Source organism: Ursus americanus, chromosome 21 (genome assembly GCF_024610735.1).
Source record: "Ursus americanus isolate L20-20 chromosome 21, mUrsAme1.1.p, whole genome shotgun sequence".
NCBI lineage: Eukaryota > Metazoa > Chordata > Mammalia > Carnivora > Ursidae > Ursus > Ursus americanus.
The window spans coordinates 23,336,393-23,363,843 of NC_142147.1; the positions used below are offsets into that span (position 1 = coordinate 23,336,393).

At 43.2% G+C, this 27,451-nt stretch overlaps 1 protein-coding gene across 6 annotated transcripts; it reads left to right on the top strand.

Annotated features, from left to right (window-relative positions):
• The first annotated feature begins 127 nt into the window (after nucleotides 1–127).
• ZFP90 (ZFP90 zinc finger protein) lies at nucleotides 128–24,558 on the top strand. 6 transcript variants are annotated; one of them, XM_045814854.2, is made up of 7 exons: nucleotides 295–317; nucleotides 604–670; nucleotides 3,026–3,158; nucleotides 3,755–4,004; nucleotides 16,907–17,033; nucleotides 17,371–17,466; nucleotides 20,823–24,558. In XM_045814854.2, exons 4-7 carry the CDS (start codon nucleotides 3,960–3,962, stop codon nucleotides 22,469–22,471), a joined length of 1,917 nt encoding a protein of 638 aa, XP_045670810.1. In that variant the 5' UTR covers nucleotides 295–317; nucleotides 604–670; nucleotides 3,026–3,158; nucleotides 3,755–3,959; the 3' UTR covers nucleotides 22,472–24,558. The 6 variants fall into 6 exon arrangements, with proteins under 6 accessions (XP_045670811.1, XP_045670810.1, XP_087726652.1 ...); XM_087870526.1 differs by lacking the exon at nucleotides 295–317 and having other exon boundaries at nucleotides 365–670; XM_045814855.2 differs by lacking the exons at nucleotides 3,026–3,158; nucleotides 3,755–4,004 and having other exon boundaries at nucleotides 128–317.
• Nucleotides 24,559–27,451: the final 2,893 nt, after the last annotated feature.

Here is a 27,451-nt window from a genome sequence, read left to right on the forward strand (position 1 = left end):
GACCCCACCGCAGCTCCTCGAAGGTGGCGCAGCGACCTTCCAGGCCGCCTCTACGGGACCCACACGCAGGGGCCTCTGGGAAGTGTAGTCAGCCACGGCGCCAGAGTTACGGGACCAAGGCTCCGCGTGCGCAGGCGCACTTCCGGCTCTGCCCTGCCGCTGCGGCCATTGTCCGGCCCCAGTGCGGCTAAGGCCGCTTTGGGCCGTCCGTTCGCCCATCAGAACTGGAGAGGACTGAACCTGCAGCGGGCGCAGGAGGAGCTGGACCGAGCCCCGGGTGGGCCGGAGGTCACGAAATCCGGAATCCCCAGGAGGCGGTAATTCCGAATGCGCGGGTCGAGGCGGCACCTCCCACGGGTTTGGCTTGTATCCGCCCGGCCGCGCCCACCATCCTGCGGGTGGGACTGGGCGTGGTCAGAGGACGGTGTCCAGGATGCCGAGAGCCTTTAATTTGGGGCCGGGGGAACAGCAGGCCTAGGCGCGGTCCGCGCAGCTCCCTAACCCTCTCCCGGAGAAGTGGCTGAGGGGCGGAGGCGGGCCCGGCGCGGCGGGGAGGGGTCGGCGGTTGCAGCCGGGTGAGTGGGCCTTGTCCTCTCTCCCCAGCCCCAGTCTGGGAGCCGGCCGCAGCGAGGCAGGAATGGCCCCGAGGCCTCCGACGGCCGCGCCCCAGGTGAGCAGCGCGTACCTCACTACCCCGGGGCATCCCATCCAGCCAGGCCCCCGGGGCGTGTTTAGAGCCGTCATTGTTCTTCCTCTGTGCAACTGCCTTTCCTAGCTTGGTCATCCCCTCAGAGCCTCCCAGCTGTGCGAACGAAACCCAGGATGTTAAGAGCTGGGGGGAGTGGGCATCCCAAAAGGGGGTCCGCACTGTGGGGAGGAGGAGACCAGGGCGGTGCGGTTCTGCGGGAGAGTTAAGAGTGAATGTGTCGGGAAGTGTCACTTTTGAGAGTCCTGAGTGCCAGGCCAATTCCTTGAACTCTGTCAAGGAATGAAGACGGTAGGGTGACAGGGTAGAAAACTACAGAGGAGGAAGTAACTGTTAGGGAAGGAGAGAGCAGCCCCAGCCTCTGACCCAGGGGCCATAAGAGACCCTAGGAGCCGAAGAAGCTTGGTCAGGATTTGCCTTGGAAGAGGCTGGAGATGGGCTTTCTTGGGGCAGCGTGGTGGGCGGGAAGCATACAAAACAGGGAGGACCTGTCCCATAGCTTTTCGTGGTTTTGTTTTGTTTTTTGCCTTAACAAAGATATAATAGTGTACACCCCCAGATGTCCATTCTTCAGCGTCGTTAATATGAGGTTGATTTTTTAACTCATTTATTCTTGTGAGAGAGGAGGCATTTTCTAGAAGCATCACAACTCTGAGGTTATGCATTGATTTACATAGAGTATATCGGTGAAAATATAGCAAGGTTCAGATGGTATTTTAATCCACACTCTCATTAGAATTAAGGAAAACTCACACACTTTCGTTGCTAAGTGTGTGAGACTATCAGAATCAGTCCAGGGGCGCCTGCCTGGCACAGTTGGTTGAGCATGTGACTCTTGAACTTGGGGTTGAGTGTTGGAGCCCCACCTTGGGTATAGAGATTACTTAAAAGTAAAATCTAAAAAAAACAAACAAAACCAGATATAAATACTGACTAGTAATGTCGTAGAAAAGCAGTTTACCATAAATTAGGGGCACCTGGGTGGCTCAGGTGGTTAAGCTTGGGACATTTGATTTCGGCTCAGGTCGTGATCTCAGGGTCTTGAGGTCTGGCTACGTGCTCAGTGGGGAGACTGCTTGAGATTCTCCTCCTTTCCCTCTGCCCCTCCCCCCCACTCCCGTTTGCATGCATGCTCTCTCTTTCTCTCTAAAATAAATAAATCTTTTTTAAAAAGTTTATAGTAAATTAAACATATAATGCCTTTATATCTTTTACTTTTTGTATGTTTTTGTTTTATAAGGGTGAGTAAAACAAGTAACAATACTAGAACAAGATAGTTGTTTGGTTTGACATGTGCCAGAGCAAATTACTGGTCATCAGTGTGGTTCCATATAAAGTGCTTCCTCAGCAGGGTGTGAGAATTAGGATCGCTTAATACACTTAACATCTCATGGGGGTGATGATCCTTTCTGTAGGGGTTGCTTTTTTTTTTTTTTTAAGATTTTATTTATTTATTTGACAGAGCACAAGCAGGGGAGCGCAGGGAGAGAGAGAAGCAGGCTCCCTGCTGAGTAGGGAGCCTGATGCGGGGCTCGATCCTAGGACCCTGGGATCATGACCTGAGCCGAAGGCAGATGCTTAACTGACTGAGCCACCCAGGCACCCCAGGGGTTGCCTTTTTAATGGTGAAAGTGGATTTGTGTTCTGGGCAGTGAATGTCAGGGACTGCTTTCACCTACACTTTGAAAGCTTTGTTGCCCAAGTACTCTAGTTCAGTTATATTCTCTCGGAATGGCCTGACAGTCCCCTTGGGTTACCTAACCCAGGCTGCAGGTAATGACCCTGGAGGAAGGACGGAACAACTGAATCTACAAAGGGGGTTTTTTTGGCAGAAATTTACCTTTGTCAGAGGTTCCTTTTCTCTGAGCTTGGCCCTCCAGGGAATGCAAGAGATGAGTAATTGAGTCATGTGACTGCTATCCTCGAGGTTAACTGAGTGGGAGAAGCCTCCTGAAGAAGTGTATGGCACAGGAAAGGTAGTGTCAGGTGTTGTTTCTGAGGTCCAGAGGCTGCTAGGCTGCTGTGCGTACAGAGAGGGGAGAGGAAATTCTGCCTGTGAGAAAGAGTCAGTGGAGATGTCACTTTTGAATGGGAGGAGAGGCCAGCAAGTGAAAATGAAGGGGGTGGAGATTGAGCTGATGGACTTTGTGGGTCAGGGACGTTGGGAGGCAAGAAGATGAGGGGCATGTTCATGAAACCGTTCTCCTGTGTGACAGTGGGTGTGGGCTGCAGGCAGTGGGTAGATGAGAATAGAAGGGAGTTTGGACGTTTTTCTTTGTGGCCCTGGTAACCCATTCATTCATTTATCTATTCATTCAGCCGATAGCCATTGAACCCCTGTGATGTGCTAAGACACTTTCCTAAGCGATTGCGAAACATAAGTGAACAACATTTATAATGATCTTTGTTTTTGTGGGGCTTCCGTACTAGAAGGAGGAGACAGAAAAATGCAGTAAGTAACTTTTATAATATACTAGAAGCTGACAGTATCAGAGGGGGAAGAAGGTAGAGAAAAGTAAGGGGGATTGAGTGGGGAAGAGGGTGGCTTGTGGTAAGGGTACACCTTAAATAGCGTAGTCAAGGTTAAGCCTTATTCTTACTGAGATGGGGACATCTGGACAGACTGGAAGGAGGCAAGGGAGTTAGTGACCCACAGGTCTGGAGTAGAGTGCTCTCGGCAGCAGGATGTGTGTGTCTGGTGTGTTCAGGGAGCCGCAAGTGGTTGGTGTAGCTTGAGTCACTGTTGAGCAGGAAACTAAGATGATTACCTCTTAGTTTTCAAGAATGCTGTGAATGATGAAATGTAGGAGCAAGAGTTTGAAAGTTGGAGCTCCCATGAAGAGGTGTTTGGGGGCTGGGACCTTCTTCTAGCGTTTGGCTAACAAATACCTGAAGTGGCTCCAAAATGGAGGGGAACAGGAGCAGAGGGGGGATACCCCGAAAATCCTTAGGATCTATAGGATCATTAGTAGCTGTACCTATGTAAACATTATGTATCTTTTTCTTCATTATATGCGCTGCATTTTTCGCTTGGAATAAAAAAAAAAGGTGAAACCACCAGAGCAGTAAGAAATGGGGAAAGTTTTATAAGAAAATGTTGCATATGGAGACCAGGTTTACCTTGAAGGGGAGGAAGTAGAGAGGGACCAGGACCTGGTCTCCGTTGACTCCAGATCCCAAGAGCTCTGCGGTTAGGCCATCAGGATGAACAGGCTCATCCAAAGCCGGCTCAGGTCATCCCGACTCAAACAAGATGCTTCTGGACCCCCAGGGGCAGCCAAGCCACTTGCTGAACCAGGTCAGTATGTTTGCAGTCAGGAACGTTTGAGCTCCCTGTGTCCAGAGGTCCCCTTTCTTCGCCTCCTCCTGAGCTGGCTGGAGTTGGGCTTTAAGCCTTAGCCCAGACACTCTTTCCTCTGGGAAAGGTCAGGTGCCCCTCTTGTGCATTCCCACAACATCTGGGCACAGCAGTCATAGTACTGTTTTTATGTCATACGGAGTTGTGTGTTTCCCCATCCGTCTCCATACTAAGCTTTCAGCTAGCTCCTTTAGGGCAGGGCCATTTGTCTGCTTTCATTCCTTTCTCCAGAGTACACACTCTGTAAGTGGGTGTCACAGTAGCAAACACTCATAACCATTTAATCCCAAGCAGTAATTTTGTACTTTCTGCATTTTCTACTAACATAGCAAAAACTAGTTTTCCAGTTACAGTGACCCGAATTTTCTGATGAAATAATTGTGTGAAACAGTATAACTTTCACTGAACACTTCTAAGAAATTTTGTCCTTTTAAAAATTTTTATTTTTAATTTTTTAAAAGATTGTATTTATTTATTTGAGAGACGGAGTGTGAGAAAGAGTGAGAGAGCACAAGCAGGGTGGACGGCAGAGGGAGAGGGAGAAGCAGGCCCGCCATTGAACAGGAAGCCCCACATGGACTCAATCTCAGGACCCTGAGCTTATGACCTGAGCTGAAGGCAGATGCTTGAATGATTGAGCCACCCAGCCACCCCTTTTTCTTTTCTTTTTAAAGATTTTATTTATTTAGAGAGAGATTGCAAGTAGGGGAGGGGCAGAGGGAGAGCGACTGTCAAGGGGACTTCACGCTGAGAGCAGAGCCTGACGTGGGGCTGGATCTCACAACCTTGAGATTGTGACCTGAGCTGAAATCAAGAGTCGGACACTTAACTGATTGAGCCACCCAGGTTCTCCAAGAAATTTTGTCTTTAAGACAATGTTAAGACAGGTCAAAACCTGTTCTTCTAAGACCTATTTAAAAAAAAAAAATGATTGTTTTCCTCTCTTTCCTATGTCTTATACTACATTTATTAAAATATATCTTATCAGGAGTACTTGGGTGGGTCATTTGATTAAGCATCTGACTCTTGATTTTGGCTCAGGTCATGATCTCAGGGTCATGAGATAGAGCCCCATGCATTGGGCTCTGCGTTAACGTGAAGTCCGCTTGAGATTCTCTCTCTCTCTGTGTCTCTCTCTCTCCCTCTCTCTCTCTCTCTCCCCCCCTCTGCCCCTCCTCCTGCTGTCTCTCTCTCTCAAATAAATAAAATCTTAAAAAATATATATATATCTTATCAAAGCATGTGAACGTATGTATAATACAGATTTTTTTAATAGAAAAAAGTCATTTGTGATCCCTCTTTAGCACCTCTGTATTTGTTGTGATGAATTTTCTTCTTTTCTCCCTATGCATATTTTTCCCTTAAACATTTTAAATTCCATATAAGTTTTATATGGATTTTTCTTTTGTTTTTTTTTTAAAAACACTTTTTTTTTTTTAAAGATTTTATTCAGGTCTCCTGGGTGGCTCAGTTGTTGAGCGTCTGCCTCAGCTGGGGTCGTGATCCCAGGATCCGGGGATCGAGCCCCATGTGGGGCTCCCTGCTCAGCAGGAGCCTGCTTCTCCCTCTCCCCCTGCTGTGTTCCCTTTCTCACTGTCTCTCTGTCAAATAAATGAATAAAATCTTAAAACAAAAAAGATTTTATTCATTTATTTGAGACAGAGCATGAGCAGGGGGGAGAGACAGAGGGAAAAGGAGAAGCAGACTCCCCACTGAGCTGGGAGCCCAACTCAGGGCTCAATCCCAGGACTCAGAGATCATGACCTGAGCCGAAGGCAGATGCTTAACCAACTGAGCCACCCAGGTGCCCCTAAGAAACACCTTTAATGGCTGTTTTGTATTGCTTTGCATGAACATACCAAAATTTATTTAACCATTTCTCATAGGACATTAGGTTGTTTCTAAAATATTTGTGATTACAAATAATACTGGGATAAAATTCTCGGTTACAGTTGATAAATTTTTTTTTGAAAAATACAATTTAAAAAAATTTGTATCTGCCTTCTTAAGTGAAATAGCCCTTAGAGTGAGAAAAGAAGATCTTTCAGTGGTTTGGTGGTGTGTTTATCCTCAAGTTGTAGAAACATTCATATTGCTTTTCATCTCTTTCTGCCTTTTGAAAGAATTTATCTAGAAAACATTTAGATCTAGGATTTTTATCAAGAGGATGATTGGGAACAGTTTAAGTAAACTGTTTTTTGCGTCAAGATTGGTGATTTAAAGTATAAAAATTACCCATGTCATTAAGATTTTTCACACTTCTTAACACCTGCTCTGTATTTTACTGATTTTGTTTATTCCCTTTAAAGTCATTTGTTTTGGTTTTTTTGTTTTGTTTTTTTTTTTTTTTTAAGATTTTATTTTAAGTAATCTCTACAAGCTCCAGCTCAGAACCCCAAGATCAGGAGCTGCACACTGCACTGACTGGGCCAGCCAGGCGCCCCAGTTGTTTCTTTTATATACTAGCTGTGGCAAAGGTTTTTCTGTTTGGCAGGTATTTAAGAGAAGCCAGCTTTTGAATTCGGCTCTTAACACCACCATTTTTCTGTTTTCCCCTGCTCTTTATTTTCCAAAAATTTAATTCACTTAATTTTTTTTTTTTAATCAGAATGACTTCTTGTTTTCCTTCAGTAAGAATGACCTAGATTCCTTCAGTAAGAATGACCTAGAATGGGTGCAGGTGGCTCAGTTGGTTAAGTGTCTGCCTTTAGCTCAAGTCAGGAACCCAGGGTCCTGGGATTGAGCCCCTCATCGCGCTACCTGCTTCTCTGGGAGCCTGCTTCTCCCTCTCCCTCTGCCTGCTGCTCTCCCTGCTTGTGCTCCGTCTCTGTCAAATAAATAAAATCTTAAAAAAAAAAAAAAGAAAAAAAGAATGACCCAGACTCTGTATTCATTCACTCAGCAGACATTTTTGGAATACCTTCTCTGTGCCAGGCAGTGGTTCTTACCTAGGGTCATACTTCGTAAGTAGTCAGGGGACGGTACTCGTTTCCTTTGGGACGTCAGTAGGGCTTCAGTGAGGAAGCAGTGAGAGCGTGCACATAAATGACCGAGCTCAGTGCCTAGCCTGTGGTGAGTGTTCACTGGATGTTAGCTGTTGCTCTTTTATGAATCACCTGAGAAGTTTTTAAAAGTTGTTTGTCAGGGCCTTCTAAGCATGCATGGCAAGTTTTCTAAGTTGCTCCGATGATTCTGGACAATTCCAACATGCTTGGTTTTGGAGATACTGAAATGAAAAAGAGTTTGAGAAAATGTTGAGGGAAAAAAACATGAATAAAAAGCTACAGTTCTAGGGGCGCCTGGGTGGCTCAACTGCCTTTGGTTGAGCAACTGCCTTTTGCTCAGGTCATGATCTCATGGGGAGCCTGCTTCTCCCTCTCACTCTGCCTGCAGCTCCCCCTGCTTGTGCTCTCTCTCTCTGTGCGTCAAATAAAATCTTAAAAAAAAAAAAAGCTACAGTTCTAGGAGCACCTGGCTGGCTCAGTTGGTAGAACATGCAAGTCTTGATTTTAGAGTCATGAGTTTAAGCCCAGGTTGGGGGTAAGAGTACTTAAAAACAAAACAAAACAAAACAGAAAAACAACACTAAACATCTGTTCTGAAATGGAGATGTGGACCAAATGCTGAGGGGGAGACAGGGAGATGAGGGATCTGGAAAAGCTTCAGAAGAAGCTTCAGACCATTGAAGTGGTTCTAGAAAGGTGAGTAGGAATTTTTCCCACAGACCTGAGGGAAGAATGTACATAGTGGTCAGATAAGATGTACAAAGACAAAGAGCCTTGAAAGAGGATGATGTAATAAGGGCAAGGAGTCCATGGGGTAGAAGCCTAGGGTGTATGGCAGGAGGCAAAACTGGAGAGAAAGATGTAAGCCTGTATCACTATAAACTTCCCTTTAGAACCGCTTTTGCTGTATCCCAAAGATTTTGGACTGTGGTGTTTTCATTTGTCTCCATGTATTTTTTTAATTTCCTCTTTGATTTCTTGGTTGACCCATTCACTGTTCAGTAGCATGTTATTTAACCTCCACGTGTTTGTGTTTCTTCCAGATTTTTTCTTGTGGTTGATTTCTAGTTTCATAGCATTGTGGTTGAAAAAGATGCATGGTATGCCTTCATTCTTCTTTAATTTCTTCAGACTTGTTTTGTGGCCTAACATATGACCTATTCTGAAGAATGTTTCATATGCACTTGAAAAGAATGTGTATTCTGCTGTTTTAGGATGGAATGTTCTGAATGTATCTGTTAGATCCATCTGGTCCAATGTGTTATTCAAAGCCACTGTTTCCTAGTAGATTTTCTGTTTGGATGATCTATCCATTGATGTAAGTGGAGTGGTAAAGTCCTCTACTATTATGTATTACTCTTGATTACTTCCTTTATGTTTTTTATGAGCTGCTATTTGTTTTTGGGTGCTCCCATGTTGGGTGCGTGAATATTTACAATTGTTGTAGCTTCTTGTTGAATTATCTCCTTTATGATTATATAGTGTCCATCTTTTTTTTTTTTTTTAAAGATTTTATTTATTCATTCGACAGAGATAGAAACAGCCAGTGAGAGAGGGAACACAAGCAGGGGGAGTGGGAGAGGAAGAAGCAGGCTCATAGCGGAAGAGCCTGATGTGGGGCTCGATCCCATAACGCTGGGATCACGCCCTGAGCAGAAGGCAGACGCTTAACCGCTGTGCCACCCAGGCGCCCCTATAGTGTCCATCTTTGTCTCTTGTTACAGTCTTTGTTTTGTTTTTCATTTTTTAAAAAGATTTTTATTTATTCGACACACAGAGAGAGTGCGCACAAGCAGGGGGAATGGCAGAGGCAGAGGGAGCACACTCCCTGCTGAGCAGGGAGCTGGATCCCAGGCCCCAGGGATCAGGACCTGAGCCGAAGGTGGACGCTTAATCGACTGAGCCATCCAGGCGCCCCCTACAGTCTTCGTTTTAAAGTCTGTTTTGTCCAATATAAGTAATGCTACCCCAGCTTTCTTTTCACTTCCATTTGCCGGATAAATGCTTTCCTATCCTTCCACTTTAAGTCTGCATGTCTTTACGTCTGGAATGAGTCTCTAGGAGGCAGCATAAAGATCGATCTTGCTTTTTTTCTCTACTTTTATCACCCTGTGTCTTTTGACTGGAACGTTTTGTCCATTTACATTCAAAGTAGTTAATGATAGGTATGTACTTACTGCTATTTTGTTACTTGTTTTATGGTTGCTTTTGTAGTTCTTTTCTGTTCCTTCCTTCTCTTACTCTCTTCTTTCATAGTTTGCTTGCTTTCTTTAGTGATATACTTGGATTCCTTTCCCTCTCTTTTTTTGGCATATCTGTTACTGGTTTTTGATATGTAGTTACCATTAGGTTTGTATATAGAATCTGACGCATATAGCAGTTTGTGTTGATAGTCTTCAGAGTTTGAACCCATCCTTTATTCCTCTCCCCCCACATTTTGTGTATATGGTGTCATACTTTATATCCTTCTATTTTGTGACTCTCTTGACTGATTTTTTTTACACATGTACTAATTTTTTTTTCATACTGCCAGACTTGTGGCACTGCTTTGGATGAACTCCGGCCAAGGGTATATTGGAGGGGGCAGGTCTGCAGGAGAACTCGAGGGTTGGGCAGACGATGCCAGTCAGTTCCCTGCTGGTCTGCTGTGGGAGGGGCCTGCAGCCTCCTGGGAAAACTCCTACTCGGGCTGGGATATAGGGTGAGTCCACGGAAGAGCACTGGGGCAGGGTGTACTGTCAGCAAGCTAGGTGGAGTGTTCACACTGCAGTGGTTACCACAGGTGTCCATGTATTCAGGGTGAGGAGTGGGGGAGGGAAATGGCACCTGCCCGCTCTTTTGTTCTTGGAGAAGTCTCCCAAAGATCCCTGCCCCTCCAGCACACGCTCTGAGATTAGTAAATAAATCTCCTACCTCTATATCCCAGGTGTTTTTCAAACTGCTCCTTCTATGGTGTTACGTCCCTGGGGCTATTTGTTGTGCTGTCTCTTTAACGGCAGGAACTCAGTTTCCTGTCTCCCTGTCTGGCTCTTCTAGAGCTGAACCCACTGATTTTTTTTAAAGTTGCATGGGGCGCCTGGGTGGCTCAGTCTGTTGGGCGTCTGCCTTCTGCTCAGGTCTTGGTCTCAGGGTCCTGGGATTGGGCCCTGTGGCAGGCTCCCTGCTCAGCGGGTAGTCTTCTTCTCCATATCCCCTTGCCCCTCCCCCCGATCATGCTCTGTCTCTTGCTCTACTCGCGGGCACTCTCTCTCTCTTTCTCTCTCTCCCTCAAATAAATAAAATCATTAAAAAAACTTTATTAAAGTTCCATGTGTTAAGCTCCACTTATTGTAGGAACTTTCAAAGTTAGGCTCCTCTGATTTTTTCAAAGCTGAATGTTACAGGGATTCATCTTCCCAGTGCAGGTCCCATGTGCCTGGGGTGCCTGGTGTGGGGGTCTGCTTCTCTTCAGTCTCTGCGCCCACGTTGTTCCTCCCTCCTGCATACAGCCCCACAGATCCGTCTTCACCAGTTTTCACCCTTGCTACTCTCTCCATTGTGGCCTCTTCTCTACATTTCACTGTGGAGGGTCTGTTCTGCCAGGCTTCAGGTCATTTCCTGGGTTACTTGCACTGATGTGGGTGCTATCTAGGTGTATCCACAGGATGAGGTGGAGATCTAGGACAGTGTAGAGCAACACTGTCCAAAAAAATATAAACTACATATATAATTTAAAATTTTCTAGTAGCACAATGTAGAAATAAATAGGTGAAATTAATTTTAGTAATACATATTATTTAACCCAGTGTAACTGAAATATTTCTGCACCACTATTTTAAAATTATTAATGAGCTATTTTATTTATTTCTTTATTTTGGTGTTAAGTCTTTGAAATCCAGGTGTATTTTACACTTGCCACACATCCCAATTTGAATTAGCCACATACAAGTGCTCAGTAGTGATGTTTCTGGTGGCTACCATATTAGCATGGATCTAGAAAGTTTTTGCTTGGCTTAATGGTAACATTGTTGGGAGGATTCGAGCAGGATTTGAGAGATGAAGGGGAGGGACTATATGTAGGAGATTTTTTTGAGGCTCTTGGTGATTCCAGGGCATAAAGGAAAAATGAAGAGGCAAGGATGAGGTCCAGGTTTCCAGGCAGGATGCTATGGATGATAATGCCCTTAGCCTAAGTAGGGCATCTGTGTGTGTATGTGTGTGTGTGTGTGTGTGTGTGTGTGTAAAAGCTAACAGTCATAGTGTCTTCTCTCCGTATTCAGTCATTAGATACCCCCTTAACCCAGTTTACCAAGCTATTATTGGTCTGGTATCAGAGAGCACGGAGTACTTGAGTCAAAACCCCACACTGTGTCTTAGCAAATGTAATGTGTTCTAATTGGGCAAACTAACTTTGGTCTTAGAGGGAGTAGTTTGTATAAATGTGGTTGTTTTTACTTACTAGCTACCATTCTCTGGTTTTCAGCTTGCAAAGTTTCTAAGTTACAAAGTTTCCTGAGCTAGAATTGGAGCAGATTTCTCTGCCAGAGTTGGCACATGTGAGAGTTGGAGGGGCTCTCTCTTTATATTTGCAAGTATTGTTCTTCAGAGCTGGAAGTGCCCTTTGACCCTTCTGGTCTTAAAACTCCTGGTTTTCAGTTCAGGAAACCCAGATACGGATGTTAGGGATGAGAAGATTGGGCCAGGAGGTCTGTGATTCACCCAAGGGATATTGTATGTTATTAGTGTGCCGCTTTTTACGGGCCCAGGAAATTGAGTCTTTTCAGCTTAGTATATGCTGTTTCTAGTTTTTTGGACCTTTTATGTCAACATGACGAAGGCGAAATACTTGATACTTCATGATAACCTTGTTAATTTTTAAAAGGGGTTGATAATGAGGTCCAGTTGTACCTGGAAGGTGGGTGAATGCTGTCTAGTTGAGCTCACTCAGAGTGGCTCACTCACACCAGGGGTCTCAGTACATTTTACCTATTTAATCTTACAAGATCTTGATTGTCGTTTATGTACCCAACTGGTTCTGACTTCTGGAGATTCAAAGGTGCCTGAGACAAGGTCTTGACCCTTTGAGAGCGCAGTGAATCCTAGGTAACAGACACTATAACGTAGTGTCTGTGAGCATGCCTGAGAGGGGCCTAGGGAGGAGCGTCTTGGGAGGTGGGAGGCACTTGGCTCAGACCTGGGGTTGGGAGAGAGCCCCAGAGAAGAGAACTTTACAGAGTCTTGGTGAAAGAATAAATGTTACCTAGGGCAGAGGAGGGAGGACAAGCATTTTTACAGAGGCAAAAGAGTGTTTAGTTTCAAGTTGTAACTTCTGCAGGCTGAATTATGGTGTCGGAGGGAGGGAGAAGCCAGAGCTGAGGCTGTGGAAGTAAGGTGCGGACCAGGTGATGAAGGACTCTGAAGGTCGCACGGAGGAATCTAATTTTTAATCTCAAGAAAAACATTTATTGGGTGCCTGGGTGGCTCAGTCCGTTAAGCGTCTGCCTTCAGCTCAGGTCATGATCCCGGGGTCCTGGGATCGAGTCCCGATCCGGGCTCCCTGCTCAGTGGAGAGTCTGCATCTCCCTCTGCCTCTCCCCCTGCTCATGCTCGCTTTCACGCTCCCTCTCTTTGTCTCTCTCTCATGTGCATGCTAAAAATAAATAGAAAATCTTTTTAAAAAGCCATTTATTGGGGCGCCTGGGTGGCTCAGTCGTTAAGCATCTGCCTTTGGCTCAGGGCGTGATCCCGGTGTTATGGGATCGAGCCCCACATCAGGCTCCTCCGCTATGAGCCTGCTTCTTCCTCTCCCAGTCCCCCTGCTTGTGTTCCCTCTCTTGCTGGCTGTCTCTCTCTGTGTCAAATAAATAAATAAAATCTTTTAAAAATAAATAAATAATTTTAAAAATCCATTTATTAGATATTTCTGGAACACCTGCTATGTGCCAGGCCTGTTCTAGGCAATGGAAAGTCAGACATGAAAATAGATAATAGTCCGCCTCTCCAGGAGTTTACATTGTGCTCTGCTATACATTCTGTAAACAAATGAAATACATGTCAGATGGTAAGCACTATGAAAAGGAGAGGAAACCAGAGTGACAGGGCAGGGTGGGGGTGCTGTTTTAGGCAGGGTGGTCAGAGAAGTTTGCTCCGATGAGGTGACATTTGAACAAAGAGCTGGAGCACGTGAGTGGGAACCACGTGCACATCTGCAGGAAGAGGCTTCCAGGTCAAGGGAACAGTCAAAGCAAAGGCTCCAGAGCAGAAACATGCTTAGTGTGTCCAGGAATCTGAAGGAGACAGGGTAAGCGAAGGGGGGAGAGCAGTGGGTCAGGGATGAGGCTCAAGATGACGTCAAGGAGATAGCGGGGGTGGGAGGGCAGGCGGGGGGGGGGGCGTGTAGGCCACTGTAAGGACTTTGGCTTTTACTTGGAGTGAATTGAGATCCTGTTGGAGATTTTTAAGCAAAGGAACAACTTGATCTGACTATGGAAGATAGACCTGGGAGCAGGGCAGGAGTGGAAAAGGAGAGAGACAAGTTAGGAGGCTGCAGCAGTGGTCCAGGTAAGAGGTGATGGTGTCCTGGTTTGCATGATCAGAGGTTTGCTGACTTATAGTGGGTAGAAAAGAGAGTCTGTGGGACCAAGAGTAGAACAGAAGCCAGTAGTTGTCCTGTTGAGGCAAGAAATGACATTTGTTGAACTTGGACTAGACATTTGTTTACTGGTCAGCACATTCTTTACCATGAGTGCAGTCTGTTTGGGGAAGCAGAAGAAAATCAGTAGGCTGTGTATTAGATATGGGGAAACCAGGGGTGCCTTGCTGGCTCAGTGAGAAGAGCATATGACTCTTGATCTCAGGGTCATGAGTTTGAGCCCCACGTTAGGAGTAGAGATTACTTAATTAATTAAAAACATAATAGGGGCGCCTGGCTGGCTCAGTAGGAGGAGTATGTGACTCTTGATCTCAGGTTTGTGAGTTCAAGCCCCACGTTGGGTGTAGAGATTATTTAAATAAATAAATATTTTTAAATAATAATAATAATAAATAGATAAGGGGGACCAGTTAGGCAAAGGAATTCAGGTTGGCTGACAACCAAAGGGGCTGTATGTTTACAGGACAGAGTAGGCAATGGGGAGAAAGTGTTACTTCTTACAACCTGACTTAAAATGCCTGCGTCGATCCAACCCCTTTTTCCCTGTTGGCCAGGCCCATCCGAAGCCCAGCCTCTCTTTGCAGGGTTGGTAATCCCTGGATTGAATTCCCACTTTCTTCTCCCATTCAAATGGTATTTACGCCTTCAGGCCCAGCACATAGCCTGCCTTAAGCTTCTCTCCCTTCCCTCATTTTTCTTCCTCTGAAGGCCTGTGGTACCTCGCTTTACTATGGATCATCTCATATTGTGCTGTAATGAATAAGACATTTTAAAATAAACTGGAACCTACTCAAGGACTGCAGTGTTTTTCATTTGCATTTTTCTTTCTGCTGCAGTGTGTCTGGTAAAGCCAGGCACCTAGTAAATATCTAGTGTCATCTGACCTGGCACAGTCAGATCCCCGATCTCTGTCTGAAAAATCTCCCATGTTCCAGCACTTCCTTGTTCCTGCAGGGACACAGCTACAGTGCTGAGCACGAATAGGATACAGAGGAGCCAGTGTTGTGTGTGGATGTGGTCATGTTCCTCACTCAGGAGGAGAAGGGGCCACTCCTGTCTTCTCTAAAATTCAAATCTCTGTCAGGAAACCAGTGTTCGGTGTGAATCACACACTTGCTGGACACTGGTGTTCTCAAGTTAAAGGAAAGTGTAGTCTCTGTCCTCATAATGCTCATCATCTAACTAGGAAAACAAGTATGAAATAGATAATTAGATTTATTTGGATAATCATAGGTGTACAAAATGGCTTAAAGCACATAATACAGGGATTGACCCTCCAGTGGGGGATCAGAAGACTTCACTGAAGATCTGTTAACCAACACCTGAAGTATGAAATGGAATTAGCAACGGAAAGACTGGTGGGAAGGTGGGAAGAGAATGACACCCTCCAGGAAACTGAAGTAACTCCAGTTGAGCTATAGCTAAGCCCACAGGGAGAAGGACACAAAATAAGGCTGATACTTCCATGTAACCTTCCCTCACTGCTCCAGTGAACTGAGCTCTGCTTTCAGTGTCTTTTCATACTAATTGTCTTTACCATATTTTATGGTGTACATTTTTGAGATTGAAATCTGACCAGGACCAAAGGAAATATTTTCGGTAGGGCATGGTGACAGGTGTTTCATAGCTTAACAAGGCCTAGTAAGATAAGACAAAAATCAGCCCATGAGCATCAGAACTGATGGAGAGGCTTGGGGGATCTTAGCCAGCCTAGGTTCAGTGGGCTGGTGAGGAAAAAGTGATTGGAGGGGTAAGAAGCAGGAAAAGACCTTGACCTCGCAATTCCAATTCTAACTAGCTATGTTTACACAAAGGAGTTATTGCAGTAATGTTTGTAGGAGCAAAATACTGAAAATAATCCAATTGTCTACTAACAGGGACTGGTCTATTTATTCATTCACCAAGCATTTTTTTTTTTTTTAAGATTTTATTTGAGAGAGAGAGACAGCAGTAGAGCTTGAGCGGGTTGGAGGGGCAGAGGGAGAGGAAGCTTGACACGGGGCTCGATCCCAGGATCCCAGGATCATGACATGAGCTGAAGGCAGCCGCTTAACCGACTGAGCCCCCCCCAGGCTCAGCCAAGCCCCCTCACCAAGCATTTTTTAAGTATCCACTCTGTGCTGGGCATATAACTGATCAAGATAGATAAAGTCCCCGTTCTCGTGGAGCTCATGGTGGTGGGGTGGGGGTGGGGGACAGAGAAGTTAAGCTAATCTCAGATTATTGTTAGAAGTACAGATGTCCTTTTTACCTGGATGTGTTTGATTCCTGGGTTCAAGTGGCAGGGATTTGGGCAGTGAGAGATACCTGTGCTTGGCGGAATATTAACGTGGTAATGTGATGGAGAATAAATTGGAGGGAGGTGCTAAGACAACTTTCCTGAGGGGGTGTGCTTGACATGAGACCTGGATAACTAGAAACTAGTTTTCAGCATGTGGAGATCCTAGAGGAAGAGGGAGTAACAAGTATAAAGGTCCCAGGGTAGGAACAAGCCAGATGTATTCAGCAAGGGCAGCCTGGCTAGAGTCCAGTAGGTGGTGGGGATGTCTGAATCTTATCCTTAGTACAATGGAGTGCTGTTGGTTTTAGGCAATGAATCTGTTATGATACAGCTGTCTGTGGAGTACCGTGAAGCAATTCAAAGGATAAGGTGAAATTATTTGTACCCCTCTGGGAAGATTTCCAATAGTTAAATGCAAAAAGCAAGTTGTAGAGCAATATGTAAGGTATTTCACAAAACAAGACTCTGTGTATGTGTGAATGAAACATGGAGTAGGGACTCTTGCATGTATGTACCAAACTGTTAACAGTGTTTATTTCTAGGGAACACAGTGGGATTGGTGAAGGGGGTGAAGGAGGACTATTGTTTTTACTCCGCACTATATTTGGATTTTCTAACAAAGGAAGTGCATGAGCAGTGAGGAATTAATTGGTGATTGTGTGACAAGGCTTGGCTTTCCAGGAAAACACAATAGCTAAGTAGGGATACGGGATTGCAGAACATATTGCCCCTCATGACTTTCCTGTCTGCCATACTGGATTCTTTGCAAAATGATGTAAGCAACTAGTATATTTAACCCAACATTGCCCCCTCAGGGTATCAAATGTGCATCACTGTTTCTGATGAGCCTACAGTATGTTCCCAGTATTGCCATGGGAACGTTTGTGATGTTGATCCCTAGTTGAACAGGAATGTGATCCTACAGGAATCAGTGACATTCAAAGATGTGGCTGTGGACTTCACCCAGGAAGAATGGCACCACGTGGACCCTGCTCAGAGGCGCTTGTACAGGGATGTGATGCTGGAGAACTATAGCCACCTGGTTTCTCTTGGTAAGGACCAAGTCAGTGTCTTGCCTCCTGGCAGGTTTTTCCTTTCTCAGGTGCTAAGGTTATGGGGCTCATAGGTCAGGTGGCCGTGAGCAGGGTGTTCACAGTTAGACCTTGTTCTTCTCTTTGGGACTCAGCTTTACTGTTTTCTGAGCCTGCTCTTTAGGTAAAGTTCTTTCTTTTGCAGAACTGGAAACAGGTCATTTGATTGCATGACTCCTCAAGTTGCCCCTTTTTTTCCTTCAGAGTTCCTGAAGATCAAGGACTAGTACTGACTTGTAGGAAGGGTCTTTGTCCACTTGCACAAACAACCAAATCTTGTGTATTTACCCATGAGCAGGATATCAAGTTTCCAAGCCAGAGGTGATCTTCAAATTGGAGCAAGGAGAAGAGCCATGGATATCAGAGGGAGAAATCCAAAGACCTTTCTGTCCAGGTAAACGAGGGGGAGTCAGGCATGCGGGAATCAGTGCAGACAGTGGCGCACCTGGGGTGGGGGGGTGGGCTGGGGAGCACCTTCATATTGGTGCCTTGGTTGCTTCTAGACTTGCAGAGGAGGCTGAGTCATCTCCTGGGTTACTCCTCTGTTTCCCTTCTCCAATAGGGTGTTCCTGCTGCTGGCAGGTCTTAGAGGAATATGTACCCCTTTGTCCTACACTGAATACCATTTTTCCCTACACTGTGATCCTATTGCTGGATTTTCTCCTCTGGTGTCCTCAATCTCCCATCATGATTAGCAGTCCCTTTTCTTACTCATTCAGACATTAATTGAACTCCCCCGTATCTTCTTGTTTTGTCTTGCTGCTTTTATGGTTGGTGGCCCCAGACTTGTGGGAAGTACTCATGGCTTTGATTCTTTGTCTTTTCATAACTTGCCTTCAGACTTCTTTTCCTGACCACACTCGTACAACACCTCTTTGGGGAGGAGTACCATCTTCCTTCCATTCTGTTTTCATGCCAGTTTGCTTCATTGCCTCTCCATGGTTCCTGGAGTATCATCCTCTCCTGGTCTCCTGGCTTACTAAGTACTTCTTGGCTTTAGGTCTTTGACTTTGCTTGGTTTTCCCCCTAAGCAAATCTGCCTAAGGAGTCTGCTCTTCAGTTTCCTCCCCTTTCTTTCTGTATTACCACCATACAAGGGTGGTAGTTACAGCTCTTTATTCTATGCTTTGGACTCAGAAATCATCCTTACTTGTACCCTGGTCACTTTTTTTCCTTCTCACAGGACCCCTCCTTGTGGAAGTCCCATGCAGTTAAATACCTAAAATCCAAATTAATCATCTTTCATCCCCAGCCAGTGCATTTTGCTGCCTTGCCCCTGACCCGTTTCTCCCCTTGCCCATTAGAAACCACTGGATCTCTAATCCCTCAGTTCAAACACCCCAGTCAGTTTAGACTTTTTCTTGCAATTCAGGTTATTTTCCTCCTAAACTAGGCCCCACGTGGAGATTACTGTAATTCCCAGTTGAAATTGCTCACTGTCTTTTTATAACCCATGTTGGATTTTTAAAATCATAGCTTTTTTGAGATATAATTTACATACCATAAAATTCGCCTTTCTAAACTGTACAATTTAGTGGTTTTTCAGGTATTTTCTGAGTTGTGCAACCATCACCAGTATCTAACTACAGAACGTTTCAACACCCAAAAAGAAACCCCATACCCAGTAGCAGTCACACTCCATTCCCAGCTACCCCTACACCCATTAATCTTTTTATCTCAATGGATTACCATTTCTGGATATTTTATGTAAATGGAATCATATAATATGTAGCCTTTTGTGACTGGCTTCTTTCACTTAGCATAATATTTTCAGGGTTCGTTCATGTTGTAGCATGTATTAGTACCTCCTTATTTTTTATTGTTGAGTTATACTCCATTGTATGGACATAGCACATTTTGTTTATTTACTCATCACTTGGTGGAGTATATTGGATTTTAATGTTTTATCTTCATAAACCACCTACCTCTGACAAAACTTTGCTGTTACTCCCTGAACCTTATTATAGGAAACAAAAACTCCTGCTTGATTTAAAGGTCCTCTATCATATCTTCCAATATTCTCTTTCTGTTCTCACTAAAACAAATTCCACTTGGGTTGAACTTCTTTTTAATGCTTTCTGTAAGTAGTGTACACTTTCCCTAATTAGATAATACTTTCTACCTATTCAGAGCTATCTATTCCTTAAGTTCAAGGTGTCTATTCAATCCATGAACATAATATGTTTTTATATTTTTTTTCTTCCTTCCCTGATTTAAATATATATACCATCTGATGGTTTAAAAATATACCATCTGATGGTTTTCCTTTTTTATCAAAAGACTGAGTCTTATTTCCAAGACTTCAGGGTCTTGGAGAAGGAGTCTATTATATATCTATGTATTCTGTCTGTGTTATAGAGCACATAGAAAGCAGGAATTACTTGATTGTTTTTGAATGTGATTCATTCATTCATATCAACAAACATTTCTTGACTATCCCTCTGAGAAGTATTCTAAAAGAAATACAAAGCGTTTTCTGTCATTGGGAAATTAGAATTGAGTCTTGTTCCAGGGTAAGGAATTTTGAGGTTTAGAGTTCTTTGGTTGTTGGTTTTTTGTTGTTGTTGTTGTTGGTTTTTTTCTCTCCTGACATTTTATTATGAATATTTTCAAATGTATGGAAAGTTGAAAAAATTACACAGTGAACACCATATACCTACCACCAAGATTCTATAGCTGTTAAAATTTTATTATGTTTGCTTTATCACATATTTTTTCATCTGTCCCATCTATCAATCTTTTTTTAAAAATCTGTCTTACTTTTTGATGTATTTCCAACTAAGTTGCCAACACAAGTACATTTCACCCCTACGTACTTCAGCATACATATCATTAACCAGAGTTCCATATTTATGGGTTTTTTTTCAAGAAAAATGTGCATACAGTAAGATATACAGCTCTTCTAAATACTATCCAGCTGATTTTCACAAATGCATTCACCCATCTAAACTAAGTTGATTTCAGTATGGAACATTTCCATCACCCCAGAGCCCTCCTTCGCCTTAGTTTTTAAAAGTTACCATTTTTAGAACTTAGAGACTAATTAATTGTCTGCTATTAGTATTCTGAGGTTAAATATGGGTTTAGAGATCAATTTATTAGGCTGAGTAAAATCCTTTTTGGTCAAGAGAGGTGTTTAGTGTAGAACCAGAACTCAAATAGGCTAAAGCCTTAGCCCTAATTGTAAAGGCAATGATGATTTGCCTCCTGAAATACTACTTTATCTCAGCTTTTAAAGTATAGCCATTGGTCTCCAAGTATGTCAAAGAATGATTTCAGTTACGTCAGTGGCTGTGGATTTTCTCTGTAGGATTTGAAGATTTGGAAACTTAGAGGCGACTTGAAAGAAATTGTGAAATAGCTGTAGTAGGAAGATAGATTTTGGGATGATTTGTAAAATGGACAGGAAGCGTGGAGAGCAGATAGGATCTTGCAAGACAGACCATGATTTTATTCCATTTGTGTCTGTGCCTAACATTCTCAGGCTCACTTATTCCCTTACTTCCTAACTGGCCCTCCTGGATGGGCTGCTTCATTCTAGACTTGTCATACACTCTGGCTCTGCAGTCTGCACTGTTACTTCTCTTCACTCTTCCTTTCCTTCATTTTGGGTCTTCTCTCCAAACTACAGGACCCATTTCAAAACAGAATCACATATAGTTTATATTTCTTTCATTTCCTTGTTCCTACTGTAGCAGTTTGTTTCAACAGGAGGGAATAGGGGACTTTTGCACTTTGGGTTTTTTTCAGACTGGAAGACCAGGCCTGAAGCCAAATCATCACATCTGCAACAGAGCATATCTGCAGGATCCCGTAGCACAGATGGCCTTTCACATGCCACATTGGAAAGCACTTGGGATGTTAGTAGCCAGTTAGAGAGGCACCAGGAAAACTGGAAAAGATACCTGGGGCCAGATGCATCCAACCAGAAGAAAATAATCACAGCAGAGGAAAATTTTCAGCAAAATAAATTTGGTGAACACTCTAGATTGAACACAGTCCTGGTAACACAACTGAACATTCCTTCAAGGCCTAGTGAATGTGATACACTTGGAAGCAATTTGGGACATAATTCAGATATGATTAATCAGAATAATATCCTTGCAAAGAAGAAACCTTATAAATGTGACAAATGTAGAAAAGCCTTTATTCATAGATCATCACTTACTAAACATGAGAAAACTCATAAAGGAGAGGGAGCTTTCCCCAATGGTACAGATCAGGGAATTTATCCTGGAAAGAAACACCATGAATGTACTGACTGCGGGAAAACCTTCCTCTGGAAGACACAACTTACTGAGCATCAGAGAATTCACACTGGGGAGAAGCCCTTTGAATGTAATGTGTGTGGGAAGGCCTTCAGGCATAGCTCATCCCTTGGTCAGCATGAGAATGCCCACACAGGAGAGAAACCTTACCAGTGCAGTCTCTGTGGGAAAGCCTTCCAGCGCAGTTCCTCCCTTGTTCAACACCAGAGAATTCACACTGGCGAGAAACCCTATCGATGCAATTTATGTGGGAGATCTTTTAGGCATGGCACATCCCTCACTCAGCATGAGGTCACACATAGTGGAGAGAAACCCTTCCAGTGTAAGGAATGTGGGAAAGCCTTTAGTCGATGTTCTTCCCTTGTCCAGCATGAAAGGACTCATACAGGAGAGAAACCTTTTGAATGTAGCATTTGTGGGAGGGCTTTTGGTCAGAGTCCATCCCTTTATAAACATATGAGGATTCATAAGAGAGGCAAACCTTACCAAAGCAATAACTACAGCATAGATTTCAAGCACAGCTCATCTCTTACTCAAGATGAAAGCACTGTCACTGAAGTGAAGTCCTATCATTGTAATGACTGTGGGCAAGACTTCAGTCACATTACTGACTTTACTGATCATCAGAGGATCCATACCGGACAGAACCCCTATGAATGTGAGCAGAACTTTAGTCAGCAACCTATTTCTCATCCCGGAGAGAAACCCTATCAGTGTAATGTATGTGGAAAAGCTTTCAAAAGGAGTACAAGCTTCATAGAGCATCACAGAATTCATACTGGAGAAAAACCCTATGAATGTAATGAATGTGGAGAAGCCTTCAGTCGACGCTCATCACTTACTCAGCATGAGAGAACCCACACTGGAGAGAAACCCTATGAATGTATTGACTGTGGGAAAGCCTTCAGTCAAAGTTCATCCCTCATTCAGCATGAGAGAACTCATACTGGAGAAAAACCCTATGAATGTAATGAATGTGGGCGAGCCTTTCGAAAGAAAACCAATTTGCATGATCATCAGAGAATTCATACTGGAGAAAAACCCTATGCTTGTAAGGAATGTGGGAAAAACTTCAGTAGAAGTTCAGCCCTAACTAAACACCAGAGAATTCATGCACGAAATAAACTGTAGAAGCCCTGAAATTAAGGAATGTACAGAAAACTTTAGCTAAAATATTGTTCTTATTCAGTATCAGAGGATTCTTACTAGAGAGGAAGCTTGAGAATGTAATGGTACGTGTGTGTGAGTGAGTGAGAGAGAGAGAGAAGCTCTGTGCTAGTAGATAATTTTTTTTTTAAATAAAGAGAAGCCACATTCTCAAATTTAATTACAGACTTTTGTAAAAACAACTACAAACATCATATATAACCAGTTGGAAATGATATGCCTATGTATTGGACTTTATAAAGCTTTTGAATATGTGTATGCGGGAGATCATCAGATTTGAACAGTTTGACTTGTAACTCTGTGTTTACAGCCTTTTTTAATAAAACTCCTGCAGTAATGACCAAAACTTTTAAAATTGCCTGACAACTACATTCAACCACAGCTTTTACATTAAATTCACCATGGAAACCAATTCCACCTCCTAGAATCCACCACTCAAAGAAAGATCAGCTGGTCCAACCACTTCATTGTACAGATGAAGAAACCAAAAGCCAAAGATGTGAAGTGGTTTGCACAGTGTGATACAGCTTATAATGGCAAAGCTGGGTGAAGAAAGCAGGTCTCCTGGATCTTTGGCCCTGTGGTCTAGCCACTGAAAAGGTACTTTGGAATTCAGAGGGCTTTAAAGTAAATTTTAAAATAAATCAAATGCACAAACTAATGAGCACTCGAGTTGGATACTCTGGGAATTCATAAAAGCATAAGAGGCGACAATACAGAGGCAGATTTGTCATAGACTTATTCAAAACAATTTGTTAACACCAAAACATTAACAAAAACTTGAATAGTTCAACTGCTGGTGACTTCTTTCCTTTTCCAAGTGTAATATTTATACTTTCAACTAACATATGTCAGTTTCATAGACATGTTAAAGTCTTCTTATTGTGCTTTTTATGACACTCCCATGAGAAGTCACTGCCCTAAGCTTCCTATATTAGATCAATGGGAAAACAGCAAAAAATTAAAGAGGAAAAATTTTCCCTGTTAATTTTATTGTGGAGAAGTATAAATGTAATTACCCATTGTCATAAAATCTGCCTTTAAATCAGTTTAGAGAACCATGTAATGACCCATTTTGTGTGCCAAGGAAATACTTCATCATAAAAAAATTTAACTTTTTTAGTTATATGCTTCTCTTCCATCAGTAAAGCATGAGATAAGCATCAGTAGCTCACTCCAGTCCCTAATGTTCTCTCATGCCTCCCACGGGCTATCCTAAAGGAACCCCAAAAGTGCCAGCAGTGGAGATAAATTTAGAAGCAACTGCGGACCTTGACCCCTTTCACACAAGAGCCTCTCCTCTCTTAAAATAAGTAAATTTTCCCACCCTGATGAATCATGGAGAGGAATGATATGGGTGATGTTGATGGTACACCTTTCCTACTGCCGCCTTTGCATGCCAAGTAGCAGGATCCATTATCCTTCTGTCATCCTGGACAACAGGAGGTAGCTCCCAAATATTCTTCATAATTCTTTGCAGGAAAAATGTGCATGGGGGCTGAAATGTGTGCTGTCTAGCCCAGTGAGTCCATCACAAGTGGAACAAGATGGGAATCTGCCCTTCCAAGACTTTAAGCATTCAAAAATACCTTGTTTGTGATGTTCCATACTTAGCACAGACACACTGCCAAACCATGTGTTGTCTGATACATAGTTTGACAATGGGTAATTCTATAAAGACCCCCCCACACACACTGAGTGGCTATCATGCTTATCAGGAACTTACTTGCTGCTGATTATTTGGGGATCCCCATAGTGGACTATTTTCAAGAATGACATAAATTGGAACCAGTTGAGTGCTATCTTACTTTAATGGAAGTTTGTAAAGACTTAGTTCCAGAAGACTTAACCAATCTCTGAATCTCAGCACATCTACTTCGACAGAGAAGGAACCCAGAATGTCTGTGGTATGTGTGGTTGATTGAGCAGAGGATTCTCTAGTTCCAGCAACCAGGCACCATGCACTTATGAACGCCCAGCTTTCTAGGCCACATGAAATGCATCCTTGTAACATCATTGTATTATTTCAATAAATAGTCTTCTTAGTTGAATGGGAGTCAGTTTGTCTTTTTCAGTTTTCACAACTTGGCTAAGATTAAAGTATGGTGCATCCAGGAGGAGGGATTAACTGCTAAACTCATCACGGTCAGGTGAGTTAATAATAGCTACCGTTTATTCAATGCTTACTACTAGAAAGAAATCGTGTGAGGATATTTCATAGATATCATTTCATTTAATCCTTACAATTCCTTGTTCTAGGTCTCATGGTAGCTCTTGTCTCTGCCCATCTTTTTTCTCCCTCTTTTTCTTGTAACATCTTTGCTGTACTAACCACAGGAACATAAGTCAACATCACTGGAGCTTAGTTGTAGTTCTAGGGGCAAGCATGTGACATAGTTGAGCCAGAGTCCTTTGCCAGAAAATGTTCAAAATAGATTTGGCAGGGACACTTAAATTTTGTGTTGCTAGGCTGGAAAGGTGAAGGCCTAGAACTGCCTAGAGCCCAGTTCCTTACCAGAGAAGGGAGGTTTGTTATAGGAGGGGATGCAGCTGACATGACGATATTCTCATTGCTAATCCTGAGGTCCTTGGACCTGGCTCAGTTTCTGAAACCCTTACTGGGATTCAGCGGGCTCCCCACTGTCAGTGCAATTTACCCCTCTTTGATTAACTGAATTTGTCAGATTTCTGTTGTTTGCATTAAAGAAACCTAATACAAGTATCCCTGTTTTCTAATGGGGGTAGGGTGGCCAGAGAAGTAAAGTAATTCCCTTGAGGTAGTATTTCACATGGCAGATTCAGGCTTTGTACGTAGGACTGTCTGGCTACAAAGGCATAGCTTTTTACCTCTAACTCTGTTGTCTCCAGAGCCATGTTTATGTTCAAGGAGCTGCGTATAAGGCAGTATTGTTTTGGGAGGAGTGGGTGAAGAGATATAGTGATAGCTTAGGTTGGAGACCAAGCAAAGACAAAATGGTAAAGGGCTTCAGAATACTTTTCCTGACTACTTTAGTAAATTAAATTAATTCACCCATAACCCTCATACCTTAATATAGCAAGTTATTATTTATATTTGCCCCTATTATGGGTAAATCTTGTACTTTACAAAAACCCACCATTTTTCGTAAATATTTTCCATGTTACTATACAGTCTCAAGATCTCCTTAAGTCCCTTAACTGCTGGGACACACTTAGATTGGTTTTGGTATTGGTTTTTATAATAATGACATTGAATACTTTTATCTTTTGAAGCACTCCTCCTTTTTTTTTTTCTATAAAATTTTTTCTTAAAATAGCCAGAATGAAGTAAAATATCTAAAGTGGGTTTTCTGGGTCAGCATGTATAGGTTAATATAATCAGATGGTGTGAGACTCCTACAGGAATACACTGGATACAATAGCACAGAAGTAATAGTCTCAGCATTATGAAAGGGAGCCAGGAGAAAACCAGGCCCCCACTCCTGGGCCTGGGTGTCTCTGGGGAAGGGCCCCAAGGCAGGCATTACATCTGCCACAGCATCTCACACCACTGCGCCGGCCTGGGAGGGTAAGAAAACACAGTATGCCCAATGACGGGGTGCCTAGTTCTTTATAGCTGGTGGACTAGTTAGTTCTTACTCACCTGTTAAAATGCAAGTGTCACTTCAGGGAAGGTTCTGTTGCCCTATCTCAACCAAATTGATCACCCTCTTTTAATTTTTCATAGATGACTGTTAATGTGCTTTATGTTACCACGGTTTGTGATTATTCGGTTTTCTCCCCACCCCCACCTCACACTAGATTGTGAGTTCCAGGAGAGCAGGGTCTGTGTCTCTTTTGGTAACTTTTTTGTTCCCCTGCTTATCATAGTGCCAGTCACATGATAGGTACTTAATATAATCTTGCTAAGTGAGTGATGGAGTCGAGATCTGTTGTTAGACAAGGACTGGCTTCTAAATGAAAAGGTGCTCAATCTTGAAACCAGAATTTTGCAAACGAAGGCAACAGGATACTATTTCATACCCAGTAGGCTGGCAAAAATTTAGAAGTCTGGCAGGCGGGAAATGAGAACTTGTGTACACTGCTGGCAAGAGGATAAATTGGTATAATCATTTTGAGGAGTAATTTGGCAATATTCAGTAAGAGTGAAGCTAAGCATACCTCATGGCCCAGGCATTCAAATTCTAGATATATACCCTGGACTAGAAATTCTCCTGTGTGGACACAAAGACATGCGCAAGGATGCTTATTGCTGCAGTGTCTGAAATAGTAGATATGGACAGCATAAATGTCTGTCAGTAAGTGAATGGGTTAATAAATTGTGGCATATTCTTATAATTTAATGCAGTACAGTATTTAAATGAAGGAACCAGAGCATCTCACCAAAAAAAGAAAAACATTCTAGTTCTGCCTATATGACTCCCGTTCCCATGCAGCTAGATGTGGATGCAGAAAAACAGAGCCACAGTGACTGGTCCCACTTTAAATCCTGACTACTAACGTCAAACATTTGTTTCCCTAGTCCATTCATTTTCCCAGTCTCCTAAGGTCCCAGCCTCTTGAACTACAGTTTTATAGCTTCTCTGTTCTCAACCTCCAGCATTTCACCCAGTCCTCACTCAACTGGTGACCTGGTTTCCTAGTTAACTGAGAAAAATAAAAGCAGTCAGAAGGTAACTACTGTCACCTGTGTGCGTCTTGTCTACACATTCTTCCTTTCCTTCCTGTGACTATGGGTGAAACTTGGTTCTGTTATCTAAGGCCAACTTCACTTCTCTTGTATCAGATCCTGTCCTTAAACTAGGACATCATCCCTACAATTGTCCTCTTCTCTGCATCTTTTTTTTCTTGTCTACTGAATCTTTCCCATTAGCATAAAAATGTGTAGTTTTTCTCATCTTAAATATATGTATTTGTAAATATGTGTACTGCATCCCCCTCTACCTGCCACTCCATTTCTTGCTT